The 25,319-nt window shown below is 36.0% G+C and overlaps 1 protein-coding gene across 1 annotated transcript in view; it reads left to right on the top strand.

Moving 5' to 3' along the window:
- The window catches only part of WDR27 (WD repeat domain 27), a gene marked incomplete at its 5' end in the record, with an annotated part of 93,192 nt that overhangs the window by 47,400 nt on the left and 20,473 nt on the right, over positions 1-25,319 (top strand). Inside the window, one exon of the mRNA XM_082276738.1 lies at positions 4,798-4,896. Within this exon, the coding sequence (XP_082132864.1) occupies positions 4,798-4,896 (99 nt within the window). The remainder of the gene's footprint in view (positions 1-4,797; positions 4,897-25,319) is intronic.

Raw genomic sequence — 25,319 nt, 5'->3', positions numbered from 1 at the left:
AGACATTATATGCACATATGCATTTTGGGCATTGCTGAGTGCTTCCTAGACTGTTTTGTTTTCTTTTTCATGACATTTGTTTTGCTGAAAATCTGTTCTTCCTCTGTCATTGATTTCAAAGTTTCAAGCTTTTTTTAAATTCTTCTGTGGCTAGTGTTATGGTATCATTTACAATTCAGTTACTGTTCTTTTATTTTTTTTCTAAAATGATCTAGTAAGTATAGAATAGAAAAACCATTTGGATGACATCAGAAAATACAGCAAAACTAAAATGATGGCTGACTATAGTGGAAGAATGTTTATACTGGAGTTATTCCTCTTCTTATGAGTGTTAGTTCTGTTAAAATACAATTCTCTTTGGGGTTTATGTTTTGTTTTGAAACTTTTGAAGTTAAAAATAAATGTACTTTCAATATTTAACTTTTATTCTCAGAATTTAGACTTTCACTGGCTAGTTTAAATATCTGTGGCTAGAGCTACTGAAACAGAAGCTGGTTTTATACACTTTTATATGATGATGTTTTTCTTTTAATCAGATTTTATTGTGTTAAATGTCAAAATTACTCAAAAAATTACTATTAGTTTTCCTTAAATCAGTTATTGGAAGTGAAGCTGCCACAATGTAGTAAACTATGTAGCTGGAGTCTCTGCCCATTTTTCTGTTGAAGTTGAACCATAATACCTAAATATTTCAGATTTATGGGACTAGAAATACAAATTCAGAAAGATGTTTAGCAGTGGTTCCACTAGGATAGATTTTTTAGAGTGGAGTGCAATGGGCAGGTTGTGTTCCCAGCAACATTCTGTGTGTTTTGTCTAGCAGCTGTTCAATATGAGCATACTCTTTGTAGGAAAGGTCAGAGGAAAGGGCTTTCCCATGTCTGGTCTTTCCCATGTCTTCCAGTGCTTCAGTGGTTAGCTACAGGTGGGCTTCTACCAGTAGCTGCTTGTCATTACTTCCTCTGATCCACTGAATCTTGTTATATAGTGTGACAATTTGGTAAAGTGCTGCATCCCAGCCCAATCTCTAGCTCAGGTCTAAGAATCATTTCTTGAAAGGTGGGGGGTAAGGGTTTGAATACTTTTTAGGCTGAGAAGTGTGACTACAGCACCAAATACACACTTGCTAGATTATAATGAAGCTGCATGACTGCTTCACAGCATTTTTTTGAAAGAACGGTATGAGATAAATGGTCGATTTAGAAACTGTGTGAAGAGCATAAATTACTAAAATACCTGGGTTTAACAAACCTTGGATTCTTGTTCAAAAAAAAAAAATGAACTATTATCACATCTATTTTACAGAGTGGAACGGGGACATAAAGATTAAGCCAAAAATGAACATAGTCCTTCCCAAATTAAACTGAGAACCTGGAATGGAAAGTTAATTTTTATTGGATAATTTTGGCAAAGTGCTGTAAGCCATAGATTCTGATGGAAAAATTTCAGCTTCACTAACCATGTCTCTCTGTGATATATTCTCTTGGTTAAAAAATGGAGCATGTTTCTTTGTGAATCAGAACATTTTGTGCTTTTGATTCTTGCTGTCATTGACTTTGCCTCTTTTTTGTTCCTCCTTCCATTAAAGAGAAGGAGAGTAGGCTTGGAGAAGTGAGAGGAAAGCAACCTGTTTTATTAGATCCTCATGTGTCAGTTAAGCAGAGTCCAGATTGTGTGTATCAAACACATGCATTTTGATTTCATTATCTACAGTAGAGTTCTATTCTGTTTAAGTTCTTATTTCTAACAAAGTTCTGTAGTATATTAAAAACCACAACATATTTGTCCTGTTTTGGTCATTCCCACAGTTCCAAAGGGGATAGATATTTTTCAATAGCTATGAGTAATAGGATTTGATTTTATGATGCAAATACTTTAAACTGTCATGACATTACTGAATATTTTGATACTGTTGAACCATTTTGACAAGATGTCCTTGGGATTTAAGAGGGCCCTTTGGTAAGAATGACTTCTCCCTGTTTTCACTTATACTCTTTCTTTAGTTAGATGTGTAGGAGCATCCTGTTCTGGAAAGGGCAGTGCAGCTTGTAATGCTTTGTGCTCACCTCTCACTCAGTGTACTCCTTTCCTTTCTGGAGTTTCCCTGGAATATGGACTTCTACAGCATTTTATCTCTAATTTTCTTGGGACTTGCATGTTCCAATTAATTGTGTGAGCACAACTGCTGTAGTTTGTTCTGGAACTGTGGTTGTGGTGCTGAAGTACAACCTGACTGCAGTCTCTACACCTGATCCTTGCTGAAGTACAAAGGTAATTTCCAGCACTCTGTTCATGGAAGGAAGACCTGTTGAAAGTCTGGACAGTAGGATTGTGCAATATAGAGTGTGACAAAGCTTGGTATGAAGGAGAGAGCACAATATTACAGGTACTGAGATATCACATAAATGTGAGCATCTGATAATTTTGGTACTAGTTTGGTTGGGGTATGATAGCATCAGAATTAAAAATGGAAAGCCACTGCAGAGGGAGGAGAATGGATGAATGTGGATGTGGTTACACCCTGTAAAATAAGGGAAGGATACTATTGCGTTAGAACTCTGACACCTTCTCTGTTTAAGCCTAATAGCTTGGCAATATTGTAATCTGTTTAGGATGTGAGGTAAGTAACCAATAGTGCCTCTTAATTCTTTTATGTCGATAAAACAACTAGAGGTATTTACAAGGAGCTTTTTTCCCTTTCCTGTATGATAACAGCAAAAAACTTGAGCTGTCCTGTGTATAGACTGATTTTACTAATACATGGTCTTGTATTTTTCTTTAGAGGAAATAATTTCATGTCTACAGATGCATCAGAATGCTTTCCTTTGCGTCATATCACTTTTATCTTGTTTGGGCTCCACTTACTGTTCTTTTCTGTTGTGAGATGATCGTGTCCCAAGTGGTGAAAGTCACAGTAGCGATGTTATGGCCATATATTTTAAAACAAGCAAATGAAAATTGCTGCTTTTAAAGCACTAGCAATGACTACTCATTATTATTACAGGTTTCCTAAATTATTTTAGAATAAGGTTTCCTGAGATATTTTAGAATAGGGAGAAAGGTCTTACTTTTTAAAGAAGGATTTTTAATTAACAAGCATTTGCTTTTAGGAAGGAGACAATGATTTTAGCACATTGCCAAAGACTCTGCTACTTTCTCAGTATGCCAGTATCTGTGTGTAATGCTACAAAAATCCAGAGTTTAAAAATGGATACCTACATTTCTGTCTGTTTTCAGGTACTCCATTTACACCAGTAGATGGTTTCAATTCCATATCTAGGACTGCGTCTGGGTTATGAGAGGTTTATAAACTTGCTCCAATTAAGTAGATTTACATTTAGCTTCTTTTTTTGACTCCCAGTGGATATGGCCATGAATGGAATATTTGACACTGAGAATAATCCAATGATTTTTCAGTGCTGGTTAGGACTAGACAATCTTTGGTGTTGCATGCTAAGATTTGTTTTCTGAGTGGAGCATTAAACTTTTTTCAGGACTGGAATTGGTCCATGAATATTTTCATAAATTGGGAAGACTGTCAGTTGAGTCCACACATTTTTGGGACACATATCTTGTAGCTATTCGCTGTCTGATCGGGGAAGTTCAGCTGTCTTGAGTCTGAATGACTAAACTTATTTTAGGGCACTATCAGCAAAAAACTTAAGTCACAGTGTAATACACTTCTGTAATAGAGTCTCTACACAGTTTGGTTTGGTTCAGTTTATGTCAGATTGTGTTCTAAATTCCATGTTCATTAATGTCAGAGATTTAGTAAAGATGGCAGAACTTTAATTTTTTTATTGAAACTTTAGAGTTTGGATTATCATCTTTGACTATTTTTTGCATGCTTTACAATCTGTTCTATCTTTTGAGATACAAATTTTATTTATAATATACCAAATAAGACTACATACTATGTGTCTGTTTTAATATGCCTTGCATATGCATAGTCTATCCTACAAATAGTTATGATTTTACTATATAAAGAATAGTCTAAAACAATCCTGTGTGTCTGCACGTGACTGTCACAAGTGTTTATTGTGTGGAAAATCTATAATACAGGATTTATTTCAAAACCTTTTTTTTTTTAATGTAAAATAATGCTGATTTAATATCACAGTAATTCCATTTTCATAGTATCAGTATGCCTATGACTTTCACTGAATTTTGGGATGGTTTCCTGATGCAGTTTTTTTGTTATTTGAGGCTGTACCAGTAAAATTTTAATTTTCTCCTTGGAAAACACTTTTCCCTTTTTCTTTTGAGAAAAAAAGTCAGGCAATATACTTTTTCTCATTGATGATACCTGCAGCACTTGTAATATTATTGAATTGTTGTTGAATTCTATGCTGTTCAATTAAAAATTGCAAAGAACTGTGTAGAAACTGAAAAAATTTACCTTAACATTGGAGTGATCAAATTTAGAAAGGTATTAGATTCCACTTAAAAGAAAGGATTTAAATTCCAAAGAAAACAATTTAAAATATATTTTAAAAGGGTAATTTTTTTACCTGCTTCTTGAAGTACACCTAATGTTTAGTTATTTATGGGGAAAAGAGTGCATTACTCTTTCTAAATACTTTAAAAAAAAATTGAGTTAATTTAAGCATTTGCTAAATTATCCCAAATGATAGAAATCAATTCTAAGACATTGATGACTTTTATATTTGTTTAGCTATGATTAAAATTTTCTAACTTCTCTGTAGGCTGAATATTTAATGTTCTATACTATATCTTAATGCTTCTAGAATGTGATTATTTTTCTTATAGTGAAAATATCAACTCACTGTTTTTTAGGCTTACATATATGAAATGCGTTCAAGCACTTTTTTACATAAACTGAGGAGACACACAGAATCTGTCATCAATGTCAGTTTTAGTCCCTCATCTCCACAGGTAAGCCATTGCTTTTTTCCTCTTTATAATTAAAACCTGTAAAATAACTATAATTTTATCATTTTAAAGCTACAAAATTACAAAAAAGCACCCTCTCTGTGGTCTTGCTCTTTATTCTGTAGTCTGCTCTTTTATTTACATGTGCCAATGTGCTGTGCATCTGTAGGGCTATTCATCTACTTCCCACTGTAGTGAGGTTATTGTGCCAATTACAAACTCATGCAAAATTCCACATGCTACAGTGACAAATGCCCTGATTAAGGGCCTGCAAAGAAGAATTCTGGCCTGGGAACTCTTATGAACCTGTACATGTTGAATGTTGGGAAAAGGAACATACATGTCTAATTACCAGAATAGACTGCTAATTCAGGGTATGTAAGGGAGAAATAAGTAGGGGCAGGGAAATGACAAGGGCCTCAGGCTTGCTGTCATTATTCAAAGGCCTGAAAGATTTAAAAAGCAACATTATTTTAAGTTTGCTGTCTCAGAATAAATATTGAAATATCTTTATCACAATATTTTGAAAAACTTACTGTTGTGCTTTGAGTGTTTTTGATATCTATAGGTAAAAAGTACTCCCAAGAAGTTAGGCATTATGCAGTTACAGTTTCTATTATTTTAGTGAACATTATACTATGCTAACAGCATTCTATTTCAATGTAATGGTTTAATTATAGTGCAGCAATATATACGAAGAAGTTTGTTTTCTAAGTTTTATTTTGACACCCAAGCTTCCCTGCAGCTATTTTATCACGTGAGTTCTTTGTATACTGGTTTTATTCCTAAAGATGTACCTTCTTTGTTTTCATGTTGAATTTGCACTGAAGCCTTACACTTTCCACTTTTTTCCTTACTCTAAAGACACAACAATGGTCACTATATATATTTAAGTAAGAGTGCACAGTAGCTTCTGTTCACTTCACTACCTCCTCACCACTGGCTATACTTGTTACTATTAATATTTATGGAGTAAATAGAATTCTTTTACTTGTAGGAGTATTGGACCGTTTACATATCTCCTTCCATTTGTAAATAAAGATGCTAGCACTTCTGTGATTTTAGAATTTCTGGAAGTTTTATTCCTTATGTGTATATTTCTTGAACTGAGAAATAGTTGATTGCTGTCTTATGGTGAATATTATGTGTTTCTGGTCTTTGGATTCAGCAATGTTATATTCAACCAAATGGTATGGTTTCTTAAATGTTGCAGCCAAATTAAGAGCAATGCAAGGTTTAGCACTGAACACACTTCTGCAAAAAAGATATTATATACCATAGGAATGGAGCTGACTATAATCTTGCAGCATCCTGATCTATGGTCCAGCTGTTGGAATGCATTTTGGTGGAAAATGTCTGATTAGGAGTTTAACTGTTGAAAGTCTAGAAGTTCAATTGTAGTAATACTATGAATCAAGACTTGGAAAGAACCAAGTTCAGGAAAATCAGTTATTGATCAAGGGGGCAGAATCTATAAATGGTGTAAAATAAATTTTGGCTGTGGCTCCGAGCCAGACGGGTATGAGAGAGACTGTGCCTTGGGGCACAAACCCTTCAATAGTGAATTTTATGAAACATCACACAGTCAATTAAGTATTATGGTTAAGAGCCTAATCTGAAGCTCAAGAGCCAGAAACCCTTTTCTTGAAGAGCTCTTTCCTGAGAAGCAAAGCCTGTGGACTTGAACCAGCTGATGAATCTCCCCACAGATATGGTTCTGGGGAAAGATTTTGATGTTATCAGGAACACATTAAAAAGCAAGGAATGTGTAAAACTGCTGCTTTGAAGGATTACAAATGAAATGCAAATTTAATTAACCAAGTAATTCTGCATAATAAGCACTTCAAAATGCTTTCTAAGTAAGTATTTTTGGGGGAGTTAGAGAACCACAAAAACCAAATCAAACCAAAAAAACCTACCTGGGCTTTCCAACACAGAGTTTAGCAAGACGTTACATTCCAAGGCACTAGGAGAAGCTGCTGAGCAATGCAATGATAAGCTTGTAGAGTAGAAAAGAAGAAAACCACAAATTAATCAGAAAAAGAATAATCTCATACCTTGAAAGAAAGACTTTGTATTAGGCAGTCAGAGTTTCCAGTACTGGAAGATTTTTGTACCTATTGTTACCACTGGGTTAGGGATTTAAAATTGGCTCTATTCTTGTTTCATCCGATGTTTGAATGAATATAATTGAGATTTATTTTGGGTTCTGAACAGCCACTGAACAGCATAAAGCCCCATTGCATTCAATGGAAAACACTGGCAGGGGAAAGAGAAATGGGTGAAAAAAGAAAGTGGCTGATGAGTGAAATTCAGACATTATAGCTAAGCTTTCTGCTGTGGAAACATCCAGCCAAAAGTGAGGTGTTCTGTCAGTGCTGCAGTTCAGTTGTTGCTTGCCCAGCACCTGTCCATGAGGTGGCTTATTCCAACCATTCTTATAACTCTCCTTTGCATAAGTGTTCTTCCAGAAAAGAGGGGAAAACCCTGGGTGGATATAATATTATTATAGGGGGCATTGTTGCTTTTATCATATGGTAATCTGCAATGATTTATAAAATGATTGATATGAAGGCTGGAGAAGGAGAATAAGTTAGAGCCTTTGCAGTCATCTTAATTTTCAAGATGATTTCTCAGTTTTAGCTCCTTATTGTCACTTCCTGGTTTTCACTCATTGTTCAAAACTTATATAGGGATAAATATTTATCTTACCAAAATCGTTAATAACATTTCAATCTATTTTAGGGAATATACATTAAGGGTTATTATACTGTTTAACTATAACTGCAGTTACTAACTATAACACATTTGAGTCAGTCTAAGTTAAAAAAGGTGAGAGTCTTCCAAATATGGGAACAATAGATAATTTCTGAAATGTTTTTGAAGCAGGATAAAAGCAAATGGGGACACTATTGTCATCTTCTGTTTTTTGTGAAGTTGAGTATTGGTATATGCTGTGATGGAAGTTATTTTTTCCTGGCAGAATCATGACTTTGAAATCGGTGTGCGTTGCTACCACCCTATTGATACACTGAGAGGTAGTTTCATGCTTTTGGTGAGCTCAGGCTGCACTTGAAGTTGGTCAGCTGGCCTGGCTGAGAACCTTCTGATGCAGACTATGATTAAAATTGAGTGACAAATCAGAGATGATCAAGAACGAGAGAGACTATTTAATTTTTTTCCGATTTAATGAGAAGCCAGCATGTTCTCGTGTGTCTTGATATTAGTTCTTAAACTCTTTGCTCATTTCACAAACCTGTTCTCTTTCCTTAAATATTCCTTGTACAGTTTAAGAGCAATGCAGTCTTTGTATGAAGATTGTCTTTGCCGAAGATTGTCTTTGCCAAATATTGTACTGCAGTTTATGTCTGGTAAGAAGATATTTCCTTTACCAACATCCAGCCAAAAGAGGCAGCTGCATTAAAAAAAAAAAAAAAGCCTCCTGCTGACCTCATCTACAAGATTTCTGAGGTTGAATGTATTTCTGTCTTTGTCTTCTTGAACTTTTAGCTAAATCTGTGTACTCACATTTGGTTAATCTCAGTGAGTTGAATGAGAATATAGAGTGGAAATTTCCTAAATTTAATGAACATACCGGTTTAATTTTTCTACCCAAATTACTGAAATATCAGTCTGATTAAATTTTATTAATATTTTATTTTTATTCACCATCATGTTCAATATCCTTCTCTTTTTCATCCTCAAATGTACAGATTTATTATGATGGTATTAATAAAAAAAAGAAGGCATGGCAGTTAATGCAATTTGTCCTAATCTTTCATGGGTTGTTCCAGATCAACTTGTAAATGTTACCAAAACATTCATGCAAAGCAGTCCAAGGCAGCTGCATCTGCCCTTTCTTATTCTGAGAGACTCTAAGACATATGAGGGGGAGAAATTGGGGTAAAAAGATCTCTTCAAAAGGTAACAGCACCTGGAGTACTGTTGAGCAAACAAATCACTGTGACATGAATTAAACTTTGGGTTTTTTTATGTAAAACGGTGCTTTTATAAAAAGTCGTTAGCAGTCATTGACTGATACAACTGTGTAGCATGCAAGCCTGCAATGTTAAAAGTCTTGATAGTCTTCAGGTTTGGAGAACTGCATAACTGTTCAGCTTTCAAACTTCCAACAGTTAAATGGATTTAGAAATCGAGCTGAAGCAGGGAAGTGCTAGTCAAAGTAACTCAAGGGAAAAGAGGATCTTCAAGTCTATCCACCTCTGGAAATCCTCAAAGTGGTCTTGGCTTCCTACAGTGCCTTGTTTGGCTGCTGTCTTTAAGCCACTGGTTATGTTTGCAGATCTTGGCCCTTGCTGCCTTAAAAACTGCCTTGACAGAAAAGAATGTAGAGCTTTGGGCTGTCCCACACTCCTGCTACAAGGGTAGTTGAACCTGTGGAGAACCTACTAGAGTGACACAGCAGATAGTCCTACTGAGTTTATTCCAATCCCTGAGAATCCAGAATTAAGAATTCATCACTGAACATGTGTCTCTGTTTATAGCAGAAAGATAATTTCTTTTGCAGTTTCTAACAAACTCCAATAATATTGTGTATGAATATAGCAAAATATGAATTGATGTTGTTTAGTGCAAAAAATCGTTTGTACCAAAAAATTCTTGCGAGTACATTTGAAAACACATGAAGAAAGATGGCAGATTTTAAAAGAGAAAGAAAGATCCTTCTATAAGCTAGAAAGAACAATATAATTCAGTTTAATCATTGAATACTCCATCCATTTTAAGTGTGTTGCCAGCAAACAGCAGCTGTACACCACATGATTTTAAATATGCTTGCAGAGGTAAGCTTCTCAATTCATAGCACATTTGTCATATAATCTTTATGGTACTTCTTACAAGGGTAGATACTTTATTGAATGGCACTGTGAAGTTGAAAGGGCTGGTATGAAACAAGTGGTTACTCAGCTGTTCAATGTGAATTTTGTTTACCAAGTACCTAGACAAGGCTCCCTGTGGACTGGAAAGAAAGAGAATTGGCTGGGAGTGGGAAGGAAAGGCACTAAGTGTAGCCATAGAGATAATGTGGAGAACAGACAGCTTCTTGGAAACTGTCAGATAGACAGTGAAGAGAGAATGGTGGAGACTAAAAACTGGCGGGAAAGAACATATATATGGAGTGAAGTGATGATGTTGGAGAGATAAAGAGAGTGTCTAGAGGGAGGGAACGAAAGCCCTGAGTAAGAGGTGGTAGCTGCAAGGTTAAGATTTATATTTTCTGCACTTCTAGTTAAGCCTTCTTTTTGAAAAAGATAGGAAGAGTGAGATGCCTGTCATTTGGTTTTCAGAGATGCTGAGAACCAGAGGTTGCTCTTTACTTAACAGTTCTGAAAATTGGTGTGTTCAATGCCTAAGAAAAACCCAAGCTTTTCAAAGGACATAAAGGGAAGCTTCCAGATGAGATAAACCTCACTTGCTCCCTTCACACACTACACAACTGTCTTGTAGGAGCCAATAATACAGTATTGAAAGGGATAAGCAAGTGAGAATCTGCTTTTCATGCTCCATGAAGGGGCATGTAGAAAAGTATTTTGTGAAGTGTACTTTGAATACAGTCTCCTCCTCTGTCCAGAGGAGGTGAAGTAAGGAAGTTTTGCCAAACAGGAGGAATTAAAGGACTAATGATTAGGAGTTTGTTCAGCTAAAATTTTTATAGAGAAGTAGGAATTACAATTTAATTATCTTATGTAGCACTTAAGGAAGCTGTCAAGGTACCTTATTTCTCTTTCTTGAAAAGTGTTGCATTTAACTCGCTCAACAGATAGTATTCATAGAATGCAGTTAAACATTTGCTGATACACTAGAAACCATTCTGGAGGAAGCTCCAGTTCTAAAATTTCTGGGCTTTTCATGTAGAACATGAAAAAATTTCTGGGCTTTTCATGTAGAACATGAAAAAATTTCTGGGCTTTTCATGTAGCTTCGTCCTCCATTTCAATTAAAATTCAAGCATTTGCATTCCAAGAAGATTCTCCCTTCCTGGGAGAAGAGTCTTTGAGAAATTTAAAGCCAATTTAATTGGCAGTCATGATACAAATGTATAGTGAATGTACAACAAATCAGAGCTCAGCCATTAAAAATATATTTATATGAAATACAAGCAAAATGAAGTGTGGAATAAGCTGCATTCTAAATGAGCTTTTGGAAAAGGGAAAGCTAAGTCTTAGCTAACAGATTAAATATGAAAAGAAAAACAGACTCAACTTCTGTCTTAAATTAAAATAGCAACATAAAATGATTCCAGCTGACTGATGGAGTATGATATAGCCACACCAAACATCTTGGCCCAGCTCCTGGCTGTATCTGAACTGTGTTCAGCATAAAGGGGAAAGGCGGGAAGCAGAAATTCTTTAAAGTTGCCTTTTGTGCGTCTTTTCTTCCAGTCCACTGCGTAAAGTACAGCAGTCTCAGAAGGGATTGATTCTGCACTCCCTAACAAGTTTTCCTTGTGAGCTGATCTGGCAACTGAGGGGACTTTTGCTTTGCCTTCTTGCTTTCAGGGCTGTGATGTGTGCTGGAGTAGGCAGGGAAAAGTACACGCTGATAAGGGGATCCTGTGCCCTTTTTTCCTATCTTATAGAAATATTCAACATCTGCAATCACCACTGTTCCTTGCTGCTGTGCTTCTGAAGACTGGTGTTTGAAATGTTTAAAAATTATGGTAATACATGCATTAAAATGCTGATATTGACACCTGAAGGGACTGGTTAATCTATGCTTTTTCATAAATCATTCAGAATGTATCTGTCTGGAATATTGTAGTTGCTGAGACACTGTGACATGTTTCTTTTACAAAACTATAGCTGTATTTTATCCAGCTAGTTATTAACTCATGTAAGAAAATTTCTTGAAAGAAATAGATAACTTCTCTGCTGATATATCCTGCCATGTCATGCCATACCATATCGTACCACACCAGAAACAAACACAAATATGGGACTTATTCCAGCATTTAATACCTTCATTTCTGCTCCTCTGCTAACATCTGGAGAGAATCACACTGCCACTGCCTTTTTCTTTGGTAACCAGGTAATGAGTGACCAACACTGTTCATTGCAGAGAGAAGCTAGATTGGGAGAAAGAAGAATGGCAATTATGAAGGCTCTTTTAAAATGTCAACGTGATATGTGTGTCGTTCTTAAACCTGAATCATAGAATGTCTTGGGGTGGAAGGGACATTAAATACAATCTATTTCAAATCACTCTGCCATGGACAGAGTTGCCACCCATTACACCTGGTTGCTCAGGGCCCCATCCAACTTGGTCTTTAACTCTTCCAGGGATGGGGCATCCACAACCTTCCTGGGCAATCTGTGCCACTGCTTCACTACTCTCTGAGTAAAGTATTTTTTCCAAACATCTAATCTAAATCTCTCTTTTAATTTAAAAACATTTCCCTATGTGCTATAGCTATCTGCCTGTGCAAAGGGTCGCTCTCCTTTTCTGTAAAACACTTTTAAGTACTGAAAGTCCACAGTAAGATATTCCTGGAGCTGCCTCTTCTCCAGGATGAACAACTCTATCTCTCCCAGCTTGTCTTAGGAGATGTGCTCCACTCCTCTGATCATTTTGTGGACATACTCCAACAGGTCCACATCTTTCTTGTGTTGAGGACCCCAGAGCTGGACACATTATCTCAGGTTAGGTCTCCTTGAGAGCGCAGTGAAGGTGGAGAATCATATCCCTTGACCTGGTGGCCATGGTTCTTAAGCATAGCCCAGGATGTGGCTGGCCTTCTGGGCTGTGAGTGCACATTCTTGCCTCATGTTCAGCTGAAGATCCACATGAACCCTCAAGTCCTCCTCTGCAGGGCTGCTCTCAATTAGTTCTCGCAGTCTCATGGCTGGGATTGCTCTGACCCAGGTGCAGCACCTTGCACTTGGAACTTACTGAACCTCATGAGGTTCTCACAGGCCCACTTCTCAAGTTTGTCCAGGTCCCCCTGGATGGCATCCCTTCCTTCTGTTGTGTTAATGGCACCACTCAGCTTCAGGTCATCTTACAGACTTGCTGAGGGTGCAGTCAATCCCACTGTCTTTTGAATGACAAAGATATTAGAGACCACCAGTCCCAAGATGGAGCCCTGAGGGACAGCTGTCATTACTGCCCACCACCATAGACCTACAAGAGTCTGGCTGTGCCCATCCAGCCAGTTCCTTATCCAACCTTCAAATCCACCCTTCAAATCCATGTCTCTGTAGTTGGGAGATAAGGATGTCATGTGGGCCCTTGTCAAAGGCCTTCACACAAGTCTAGGTAGATGACAACAGTCAGTTTTCCCTTGTGGACCATTGTAGTCACTCCATCATAGCAGGCCTTCAAATCATTTGAGGAGCAGCTAAGGACCTTGAGCTTGTCTAGTTTGGAGAAAAGAGGCTGAGCAGTGACCTCATTGTTCTCTACAGCTTCATGAGGAAGCAACATGAAAAGTGCTGACCTCTTTTCCCTAGTGTCCAGTGACAGGCCATGTGGGAATGGCTCAAAGATACGTCCATTAGAGGAGGTTTAGAGTTGATGTGATGAAACATTATTTTACAGAGAGGATGGTGAAACATCATGTGGAACAGGCTTCCTGGTCAATGTACCATGCTTTAATACCATGCTTTAATTTTTGGTCAGCCCTGAAATGATCAGGGAGTTGGATTAGATGATCCTTGTAGGCCTCTTCCAGTTGAATTCTATCCCATTCTATTTAATTGTAATTCTAATTCAATTTATAATCCAAATTCAAATCTGAATTTTGTTCTTTCTATCTCCTCCTTTCCCTAGCAGTACGTGTTGAGGAAATCTCTCAGATTTCTTCCCAGCCCCGCATTAGTAGAAGGGACTGAATGACTAATCATGTTCCAGCCTAGGTGTTGGCTGTGCCCCTTTGTGGGAAGAAGGCATGTACCTTCTGATGGGTGTGAGAGTTGTGGACCATCTTATGATGATTTGAATAACTGAACAAATTTTCAAAAAGCATGTGTGAAGTGTTTTTTCTTAAAGTCTGCGTTCATCAAGTTCAGCTGGGTTTCCAAAGGATGTCAAACTCCTTCATCTCTGACACTCGCAAGGCTCAGAGTGCTCAGTCTGAAGCAGGGTGTGCTCCTGAACTAAATGGTTGCAAATGTTTTTGCTGTGAGCAATACCTGTTCATTTCCCTGTGGATTTTTTTTTCTCCTTGTAAACAATTTTGGAAATGCCTGACCTGTTTTCTGTGGAAAAAAATGCTAAAACAAGAGAGCTTGAGAACAGCAGTGCTCATCAGAGCAAAGGTCCATTGGCCCAATACTCTTCTTCAAAGTGGTCACCCATCGTTGTCTAAAGGAAAGCTTATGAGTTGTGCAGGTCTGCTCCTGCCAGGGTCCTGGGAGTGCAGGCCTTTTATGGCTGGGACCAGCATTCCCTGGAGCCTCAAACCACATGGTCTCCTGCCAAGGACCCAGGGGATGTGTCTCAGCTCAGCCTGGGACCTTCAGTCCCATCTGAGCTGTGTCCACTTCTGACCTGGTTTTCTTAGTGGGCCTGGGACCTGCGCACTGCAGACAGCTGCTCTATGTACCCCTCAAACTAGGTCATAACTTCTTAGGCATAATGCCAGGCATAATGTAGCATAATTATTCTATTTTATTCTATTTCCTGTGATCACCATGAGTTGAATAAAGATGAGACTGTCATTTGCCTGAAATGCCAGGGGTTTTCAGCTCCAAAACCACTTTCAAGGACAGGTCACAAAGATTACAAGTGGAAACAGGATTTTTATTTCTTTCCTTTTGTCTTTCTAAATCTGTTTCAGAGCCAATGCTCACAAGAATTAAAACTGTCTCACAGTCTTCAGATTATTCAAGCTTATTTACAGCTAATGCAGACATGTCAAATCTTATCATTTAGTGGTCTTTTCTGAATCACAATAATGTGTTGAAATCTATTTTTTCATTATGTATTACTGAGTACAAATTTATTTAAGATAAAAATTATTTTACAAGCCAGTTTTTCTCTTGGCATGACTCTATAGACTGCTCTCATGAGGCCCCTATCATGGCTTTCTAAAGTGAAGGGATTTTTTTTGTATCAAAAATGCTTAAAGAAGAAAGGGCTATGTTTTTATCTAGAATTTTTTTGGACAAAGTGAAGCCTTTTGCTTATTAACAAGTTGGAACTCTAGTGTCCATTTAGAAAATTACTGAACTTGCTCAAGGGATGTACAATTGCTGTGATGCAGAGACTTTGAGAAACAAGGATAGCTAAATCCTAAAGAAATATCTGGAATTGTTCTCTACCCATATTTGTCTGAATAGGTGCATATATTTATCATCTATGTGTACCATATCCATTATCCCTAGACACATTAAAAATGCACTTAAAACTAATGAAAGAAGCACTTTGCTGATAAAATGTGAAAGCTGTGAAATTCTACATTGAATTGATAGTGCCAGAAAAACTTTTTTAAAAAAATTGGCTTTTTTACTTCTACAGATATTTGATTGGAGAGAACAGTTTTTTATTAATACATTTATAATATGTTGTTTACTTTCAAATTTAACAATTTAATTAAATATGAAATTTTGAAACAAGTGGAAAATATAATTACTTTGTTGTGCAACTTTTACTAACACAGGTCTTAAAAATTGACTAGTGAAATATGAATCTTGTTTCTCACTGTTATGCCAAGATAAATTTCTGGGAAAGGCTTTTTATTAGTGTATCCAAAAGCAGATAGAGTGCTCATAGTTTTAAATCTCAAATTATAAATTTGTATATTCAGCTGAAATAGAGGTTTTTTTTCTCCCTTGCTTACAGTCAAGACAGAATCATCTATGGTCTCACAATATATATTCATAACTCATGGCCATAAATTCAGCAGTATTTTTTAGGAATAGACCTTGCATTGTAATTAGGTGATAGGAAGTTTTGTGAGTTGTAGCACAAGTCTGTCAAGTATGCCTTTCTCAGACATAAACTCTGTGGATCATCTAAAGATTTAAGGAACCTCCTTCTCTGAATTCCATTTTGCAGTTCTTTTTTCACTCATCTCTGAGTGTTTTTTCAGTTTGTGTTTTGGGTTTTCTCCCCTTTTAAGCACTGGAAAAAATAAAAAAGAGGGACCTTTCAGAATGCTGAAATTTTCTGGAGATATTTTAGCATTCAGAAACTTCATGGGTAAGGTGAAAATTAGTAGATCTACTATCAATATGAAAATGTTCTTCACTGGAAAAAATGTTAAAAGAAAAATTATTGATATGCTGACAGCATATTTCCCAGGATGAGTGATGGAATCCATAGGGAGAATTATTCCTGAATATCTGTGTCAGTTTAGAAGTTTTGAAAGCCAGCCTTTCCATACTGTTTTTCCCCCTAGTTCTATATGGTCTGGCATATAGAAAGCAATGAAAAATTATATATAATATTAAACCTTTTATTTTAGGCAAGGGATTCCTTGTACAAATGCTGGTCAGGTGTAGGCAGTTTGAGTCCATTAGCCTTTATTAGCTCTGTCTCAGCAGTGGGCCTGCAAAGTCAAGTGAAGTTGGTCTTCACTCGTTTAAAATACATCACGCTGAAATGTAACACGTGCCATTGCAAAATGAGATTATGGTTTTCACAATTAAAATTCTAGGTTTGAGATAGGATGATGAGTGTAGTATAGGAGCCTTTGTAGAGCAGAGTAATTGAAATTTAATCACCCACTTTGAATTTGGACAGAACACTGAGGGTGAGAAGTCTGTAACAGTTAAAAGCAACATCTGATTCCAGTTATCAGATTTTAGCTAACCTTCCTATATTAAAGAATTTTTTAAATAAGTGCATGTTGCCAAATATAATAAATAGTATCATAATAAAAAAAGGGAAACAGAAATTGTAGAGCTATCATTCTAAGAAAAGGCATATAGCAAGATTAAAGTTTAAACAAAGAGTATGACATAAATGCTGCCCTTTCAAGGGTACATATTTAGAAATCCTTAGGAGTAATACACATAGAACCATCAGACAAATCTTGAGGACTTCCAAGAAGATGTACCGTAAACTAAAAGTCACACTATACATGGCAGCATTTTATTGTATCTGGAGCACGTAGCATTTTCTCCTGTGATTCTAATTAGAAGTTGAATTCCTTCCATTCTATTTTCAGGACTGTTTTAATATGAAGTTTGATACAAAATTGAGAAATTTTTTTGTTTTCCTTGAGAAGCAGTCCAAAAGTCTATAGGAATACACCAGTTATAACAATAGATTCCCATAAATGCCTGTCATGCCAAGAAATAATAGTTACAAAAAAGTGCTGTTTTAGAAAAATCATTTTTTAATTGGGCTGTTTTAGAGAAATCTTTAGTACTCATCTTAAGGTTAAAAAAGTACCTAATGAGGGACACCCTAGCTGAGGTTCATTACAGAATTCATAAGGATTTCTGAAATCCCTTCTTTGCCTTGCAGAATACTGTTTTTTTAGTGTGAAATATGAACACGGACTATGAATTTGCTTCTAATCTAGATGTGATCTGAATGTTTTGAATAGGTTCCAGCTAGCACCTGAAATGTTGGCATTGCCTCTGAAATGAAACTTTTGAGGTTTTTCCATCAATAATTTATGTAAGCAGTTATGGTACTTACTGGGAGAAGTGTTTTTCACTTCAAGTGCCTTCTCTTTCCAAACTTCAGACTTACTCTATATTTGAAGGTTGGAACAAGTTCTGTCTATGGATGACTCAACTTCAAAATGTTTTGTTTGCACTGCAGAATATGATACGCTCTCCATTGGGAAGCTGCTAGTCTGGCATGTTTAGCTAGTTTTCCTGCTGACTTACCAAGTGTTATGCAAGCATTGCTATCCCATGACTTGAACAGCTCCTGTTACTTTTACTTTAAATATGGACACAGAGCTTTAAAACATCTTATAAATAATAAGGTCCTTCATGAAAGGGAAATGCAATATTTCAAGATACAAAGGTCCGTATGAAATAAATATGATTCCACTTTTTCTTTAAGCGTGATTTATGTGCCTTTATTATTTTTGAACAGAATATCCTTTTCTCTTGAAAATATTTAAATATGCAATATGTAATTTGAGACCATGGTTTATCTTTAGGATTTGCTATCTGACAAATATTTTCCATAAAAAGGTGGATAACCCAGCAATAAAATGAACTTTCTTTCTGTAGGCATATAGATATAGGGTGGAATAATTAATGACCAAAATATATTTTGAGTCCCAGGCTATATCACCCAGGCACATTGAGACATTGCAAATCTCTCAGCCACAGAGGATGAGTACCACCCAGAGCAAAACAGAACCTTTAGGAAATGGAAGCAATGCTGAATTAATAAAACCCCTTGTTACCTAGGTCAGGGTGTGTATTATGGAACTGTGGTGTGTGTTAGAATGGCAGAAATCTTTCACATATGTTATTTTAAAAGGAAAAATCATTATTAAACTTCCGGGAAAATATACTTAATATGTAACCAATATATTAAAATTGACCAGTGTGATGGAGTTTTGTACAGAGAAATGAGTCATATTAACTCCTGTTTGCGTGTAAGGAGAGGTAATACAATTAGCTAGAGCTAGCATTTCTGGCCTCTTTAAAAAGGAAATGCAAACAAAAGAGAATGTGATGGAGTCTGAAGGGAAAGAGACTGTTCTCCAGGAGCAAGTTAAAGAAAACAAATGTTAATATATTTGCTAAATTGCATAGTTAAGACTTATGCTGGAAGAGGTTTTTTGTTAACGTATTACGCTACATGGGAAACTCTGAAGAAGCCAGAGATTTTTATTTATTTCAATGAAGAGTTTTGTAAATAAACTGTATGATATCAGATCTGAAATCCATTTGACTGACATCAAATGTCAAGTACAGCTGTCCAGCCTGTCACAGTGCTTACATGTGAAGTGAAAAACTGTCATAGTTTTAAAAGTCCCACTTCTGTAAACACTTCCTGTTCCACTGAGTTATTTTGGGAGTTTTAATGTGCAGTGGTTTAAAAGAGGTGGTGCCAATGAGTAGAATATAAAAACAGTATTGAAAATCACTTACTTTAACTTAGTAGGAAATTATATGTTAGATGGCAAAGTGCCTTTCAACTTAGCCTTTATTTCTGACATTTGATTTATTAAATGTTTGCTGCTTTGTGCCTGATGGACACAAAGTATAGTCTTACAGTTCAAAAGGAGAAAAATTGAGAGGGTCTTTCAGATTTATAGTCTAGATGTAGAATGAAGGGCTTCCTAAGAGCTAAATTTAAGTTACAGGTCATTAATAGACAATATTCAAACCACGTCCAATGTTCATCCTTTCATTTTCATTTCTACCATGCTTCTAAGTTACAAATTTCTAGATTTAAAAATTGGAAAGATTTGAAAGTAAAAATAAATTCTGCTACAGTTAAAACTAAGAGAACAGCAAGATGACTGAGATTTATACAGTAGTTGGTGGGAACAATATTCTGTTGGAGTGTAGGTGGATTATACGGCAATGTTCATGACCAAGATGCTCACAAGACAACAGTGGCTCTTTATTAATAGTGATATTGGAGTCTGGAAATATAAGTAGATTGCAAAAACAGGCAGCCCATGTTAATGAATCAGAAGGTTTTGTACTTTTCCAGGCTTTTATACATAAGAGTGTAAGGTATCTGCTACAGATGTTGGCTTATGGACTAAATAGCAGGATATAAAAACACTCAAGTGATTTAGGCTTCTAGCTTACAGATCCTTTTTGAAGATGGAATTGGAAGCTGCTCTTGAGTCAGTTATTTAGTTATCATTTATTCATTTGTTAGATCTTATATTAAGTATTTGAGCTTTTAGTCATTTAACTCAACTCATGGAGACTCTTACTGTTGCTGTCGAATGGCCTGAGTTCCATTCCTCAAGCAAACCCATAATGGGTGGTCATAATATGTTGGCAGTCTGGGACACTCCACCAATAACAAACAGCTCCTAAATAGGATGTGTAGGTGGCCCAAGAGTTTCCTGGGAGGGACAGTTTCAGGAAGACACTATGGCTTGAAGGAGTGTAATGCTCTCTATTTATAGATGTGTTCTTTGTTTAACTCTGCTAAGCATGGCTAAGCTTGTGACAGCTGCTCATAGGGGAGGGAGACACTATAGAAAAAGGTGATACTGCATACATAATAACTCCACATGAAACGGTCTCACAGGTCACAGTCTCATTTTTAGGCATACTTTGGTAAACGGGCTTGTTCTATGTCAGTGAAGAAAATCAGAGTTTACAACTCAGTTTATAATTATGGAGGAAGTTATGGCTCCTGGATTGTGGTAGTGAGAGATCAGAATATTTCATTATACATCTTGCAATATCTTTAAAAATAAGTAAACTCTTTACATTAATTGATATAGTTGCATTCTTCTCAAAGAACACAGTTTTACTTCACAATACTGTATACAGTTGCACCCTTGTGCTGCTCTATTGCCAAACCACAGAATTTTTCCAAACTTTGAAGTTGAAAGAAATTTGTGTGCCAAATTGCTGTGGGGTAATGTTGATCTGAATTATGTTTTCCTAGTATGGAAGTGAATCACTTCAGTTACTTTCTTATTAGAGCAGTTTCTTTTTGTTGTCTCTTTCTTAAGAATGATACTACTTCCAGTAGTACAGCTCCTTTGTTTAAAAATATCTTCTGTTGATTTCAATGCCTTCTATATATTCCTCACATGCCAATGCACTTATCAATTCTTAGTGGTTTATATTAATATATTTATGTCAGACGTGGCAAATTGAAATTTAGCCATGAAAACCCAGCAAAGTAGCCTTTTTTTTTCCATTAATCTGGTTACTATATATTTATTGTCCATTGAATGCAGTCTAATATCTTTCTTTTTATAAAACGCAAATCCTGCAATAGCAAAAACAATTGTTTTAATTGGAAACAAATGCAGAAAAAACAGAAAAAGCATGTTGCTATAAACAACTATTAGGGTTGAATCATACTAGAGTTTTGTGGATGTTTTCATTTTAGAGTGTCATTTGTTTACTAATTTCTGACTTTTTTTTTATTTTTGGACAAATTATTAACACATGTTTTCTCAGCTGCCAAGAAAAAATGTTTTCATATTTTTAAAGTAAAAGGTGAGCAAAAGTATTCTTTGCACTTTTTGTGTGCTTGCTCTTGTCTCTCTTGAAAAATATTACAGTGTCATGAAATAGCTGCTAACCATAGCATGGATATAGTGTTTTCATGAAGTATCTTTCATTGGTTTATGAGAAAACACTTTTGCAGTTCTCTGCATTATGTTGTATATTTTCAGTAAACCTGACAAGAGTCTACACTGCTCAATTTTTTTTTTTTGGGGGGGGAGGGGAGGGCATCACAAAGAAAGAAACAAGAAAGTACACTGCATTAGTATTGGTTAATTCTGACACACAAAGTGGCCTTAAGGGCAGCTAGGAGAGAGCTATTAGTAATTTTATGGTTATTTATGCAAGCATATAAACCAGTCCATTTCGTTATTGAAATCTTTAACACGTCTTCATTTTTTCGTATACCCCTACTTCCCTAACAATATGAGAATAGAGACAGACTAGTGAAGCCTTTTAGCTGAAATTAGTGTTCTCTTATTTTTTTTTTTTTGGTTTTTTTTGGTCATTTGCTGTTTAGAAAACCATAGTTGATGAGGCTACAAAACTGAAAGGTTGTTTCTAGATCAACGTTGATCATTGAATTGCAAGCTAAAATTTGACAGTGTATTTGAATTTATTGCAAGTTTGCTTGATAAAGAATTCAGAAAAATCAGCTCTTGGTTTCATTTATTTCCAAAATTCATAATGTGAATCTGAAACCAACTATTACCTCGCAGGAGGTTGATTTCACAATTGATTTCTTGGATGGTATGGTCACTCTTCTGTATATTAGTGTTGATGAGAGAGTAAATTATCCCCTTTTGATTTTGAATTCACATCACTGTTGTGTGGTACATGAATAAGTGAGACTTTCTATATGTACACATACTTGCAGAGATCATCAGAAAATCTATAATTTGCCATCTTATTCTGAAGAAATCTTCAGGTCTAACTAGTATTCAGTACCTTGAACCATTGTGCCATTATAGTCTACTTATAACTGTGATGCTATAAACATTGTCACTTGTCATTGAAGACATTTATTCCCTCATACTATTAAAGAAATACAGATATTTTATAAAATTTAATTAATTCTTTGAGCAAAATGAAAACATTTTTTCTGATGGATAATGGCAAAGAAGTCTTTTGTGGGATTGAAGTAAATGAAAGCAAATTAATGATATTTTTGTGCTTTTACATGCTTGAATATTTCTAAATGCGAGTAAAATTAAGCAGCAATCTTTTCCTCTCAGTACAGCTGAAAAAATATTTTTTGCACAGCTAGATTTGATACCATGTGTGGATAATTAAATCTTGTGGAACTGTTGACAGCACTTTTTGATTTCCATGTGTCCTTATCCAAGCTGCCCCACTGTAATTTCAAGGAATCTTGTATGGGAGGTGGCTCAGCTGGGCAGTACCTAATACTACTTTGCTTTGGAAATTCAGCAGTGATGATATGCCATTTCTGGCTTACTTTTGTAAGTCCATGCAAATGCTCCCACATACAGTTTGAAAAGAAAGTCTGTAATGGCTTAGTTAACCATACAGCTCCTGATTATAACTGTCCATATTGAAAATCACTTGCCAGTGATACAAAGGTGAAATAGTGTAACTGCTTCAGGGACTGTTAATGAAAACTATCAGCTCAGTAGTAGGTTTTAAAAAGATGTCCTGCAAATGAATGTTTCAGAAAGTGTAATATTTGCAGAATAGCTCGTGTCTTTGTCTCATATTAATGGACTGTGGATGCTGAAGATGACTTCTGAGTGGTAGCCTGATGTTATCAACACTCTCTAATTTTGTTCTTTGCCTTATATCAAGTAAGAGAACAAGATCAGTCATAAAAGTATTTGCAGCAAAACCAAACTGTTACTTCCATCTTTGCTGGTTTGTTTTTTAATGATTTTCTATGAAAAAAAAAGAAAATGGAAAACTTTCAGGTTGCCAGCTTTCTTAAGAAATTGTTATTTGTCAAGTGTTGCATGCTTGTCAAAATTATTGACAGGGCAGTGGTGTTGCCAGAAGTACAGTCACCATCTAGGCTTCTACATATCTTTGGATCTGCAAGGAAACTGTGCATAGAAACTGCTTTGGAAACTGCATAGGTGCCAAGTCAGAAGTGGAGTGGTTTGGAAGTGGGATGGAAAGATAACATTAATTATCTGTACATTAATTAAATCTGTAACATTAATTAAATGTAGGTAAGAAAGGTGTAGCAAGGGAAAGAAAACACAGGAAGCCATAGGGAAAAGAAAGTGGACAGAATTACCTATTTGGTCTGAATTCTAGACATTTTTTAAGGATGTATGTCTTTTGCACAAACACTAGCACATTTACTAAACCTCCAACAGATGAGCCAGAGAGTTTGCAACAAGGTAAGAACATATATATTTTTTAAAAAATTACTTCATGAGCATTCATTGTGTGTTTGCTTGTCACAGCATTCAGAGATTGCTTACCCTCACTTGTTACAGATTGTCTTGTGGAAAAATTCTATGGTCAATATGTGGGCAGTTGTGAGTGGTGGAATTTCATGTAAGTCCTGCATTCAGCATACCCAAAGCTAAATCTTCCATATTCCAAAGAAACTTAATCTGTGTTTGGTATTAGCAATTTTTATTGAACGTCCATTTTGAGCTGTTTTTTGAAGACATGCAAGTAATATTATTATTGCTGATGTAACACGGTCCTTTTTTTAACTGGGAGGTTATATAAAGGCTATGTTATGTATAGCTATATATGAAATGTTTTGAAAATATTAAATATTTTCAATTTTAAGAATTGAGATATTAAAGAATAATACCTGTCTCTTTGAATTTTTAAGTCACAGTTATTTTCTCCACTTGCCTGTGAGTCTTCTTTATGCTGCTCAGAGTAAACATGTAAGGATTTCTCTGTCTGTAAGTCTGTATGGAGTCTTCGGTCGTTCTGTGAAAAAAACTCCATTAAACATGGACATTTGCTCTTAATGACCTTCAAGATTTAATACTTTGGAAGACTAACAGTATACCCTACATTCTCTTATTTTATACTACCCTGACAGGAAACCCCAAAGATTATTACAATTATGTTTATAAACTTCTTAGAAGTAATTTTTTTTTGACACTCAAGCATCATCTTTTTGGTTTTCCCATGCTACCTATCAATATAGTTTTGAATTTCAAATTTCATTCCATGCAAGTAAAAATACATTGATGTAGTACTAATTAACACTTTGCAGCGTTCCACAACTCTTTGGTTCTTTTGAATGTTAGGGCAGGCTAAGGAATTATTTGTTGCACTTATGTCTGACACAGGAACTGTGCTCCTGTAAGCAAGATGCTCAAAGCTTGATGCAGGAGCAAACTTTGGAAATTTGATAGTGAAAATTATTAGCTTAGGTCTGATGCAGTGAACAAAAGAAAGGAAAGGTGGTGTATAGTCACAGTTTTGTTTTGAATTAAGGGGTGACAGTGATGAAAGAAAGGAAGGATAAAAGCAACTAACCAGCTGAGGTAAAAAGACATGGTTGCAATGAGCCCTAGACCTAGATAAATGTTTTAGCTGTTTAAATTAATGTGGAAGACCATATGCTTGAGATCTTAAGCAGAAAATTTTTTAGGACTAGCACATAACCTAGAGGTGACAATGTAGAAGGAAACTGAAGTTGCAGATAATCTCCAATTTACCTGTCCCAGTGACAAGTTACTGACTACTATAATGGAGAAGGTTTGAGCAAAAATTACAGTGAAAGAGATATAAGGATCCTTGTTCTAATCTTGTTGGAGTTGAAATAATGGTGAATCACTAGCCTGGTATGGAGATTGGTCTGGAAGAGAGGTTTAACTGTGAGTCATGCTTAGAGAAAAAGTAGCTTGACATTATCTAAAGTTAATGTGTAAGTGGGGGGAAAGAAAAGTAAGGACAAACTTCTGTGAAATGTTGTTGAGAGCTGACTGGGATATAAGAATGCTCTTCTGAGGGACTTATAAAAGATAATCAGGACACAGAAGAAGCATGGAATCCAAGAGAGATCTAAAATCCAGAAAAAGCATTATCAGCTGTATTGAAGGCGGCTTGATAAATGGAAGCAAGTACGGATGAAACGTTTATTGTCAGTTATGTCTAGGAACAGATCAATGGAAAGAATGTCAGGAATTTTTCATGGGCAAATTCAGGGGCAAAAGGTATGATAGACAAGAGGACTGCAAAAAAAAACTTTACCAAACCTGACTGCAAACAGTGCATGCTTTGTTATTAAGTAAATGAGAGGTGATCTGTAACTGGAGAAAGAAATGCAGACAGCAGCAGGCCTTTCAAGGACACAGAAACTGAGGAGTGTTTACACTGGAAGGAGGAAGAGTCAGA

Source organism: Coloeus monedula (assembly GCF_965178545.1).
Source record: "Coloeus monedula genome assembly, chromosome: 2".
Lineage (NCBI taxonomy): Eukaryota > Metazoa > Chordata > Aves > Passeriformes > Corvidae > Coloeus > Coloeus monedula.
This window is presented reverse-complemented; position numbering and strand designations above follow the sequence as displayed.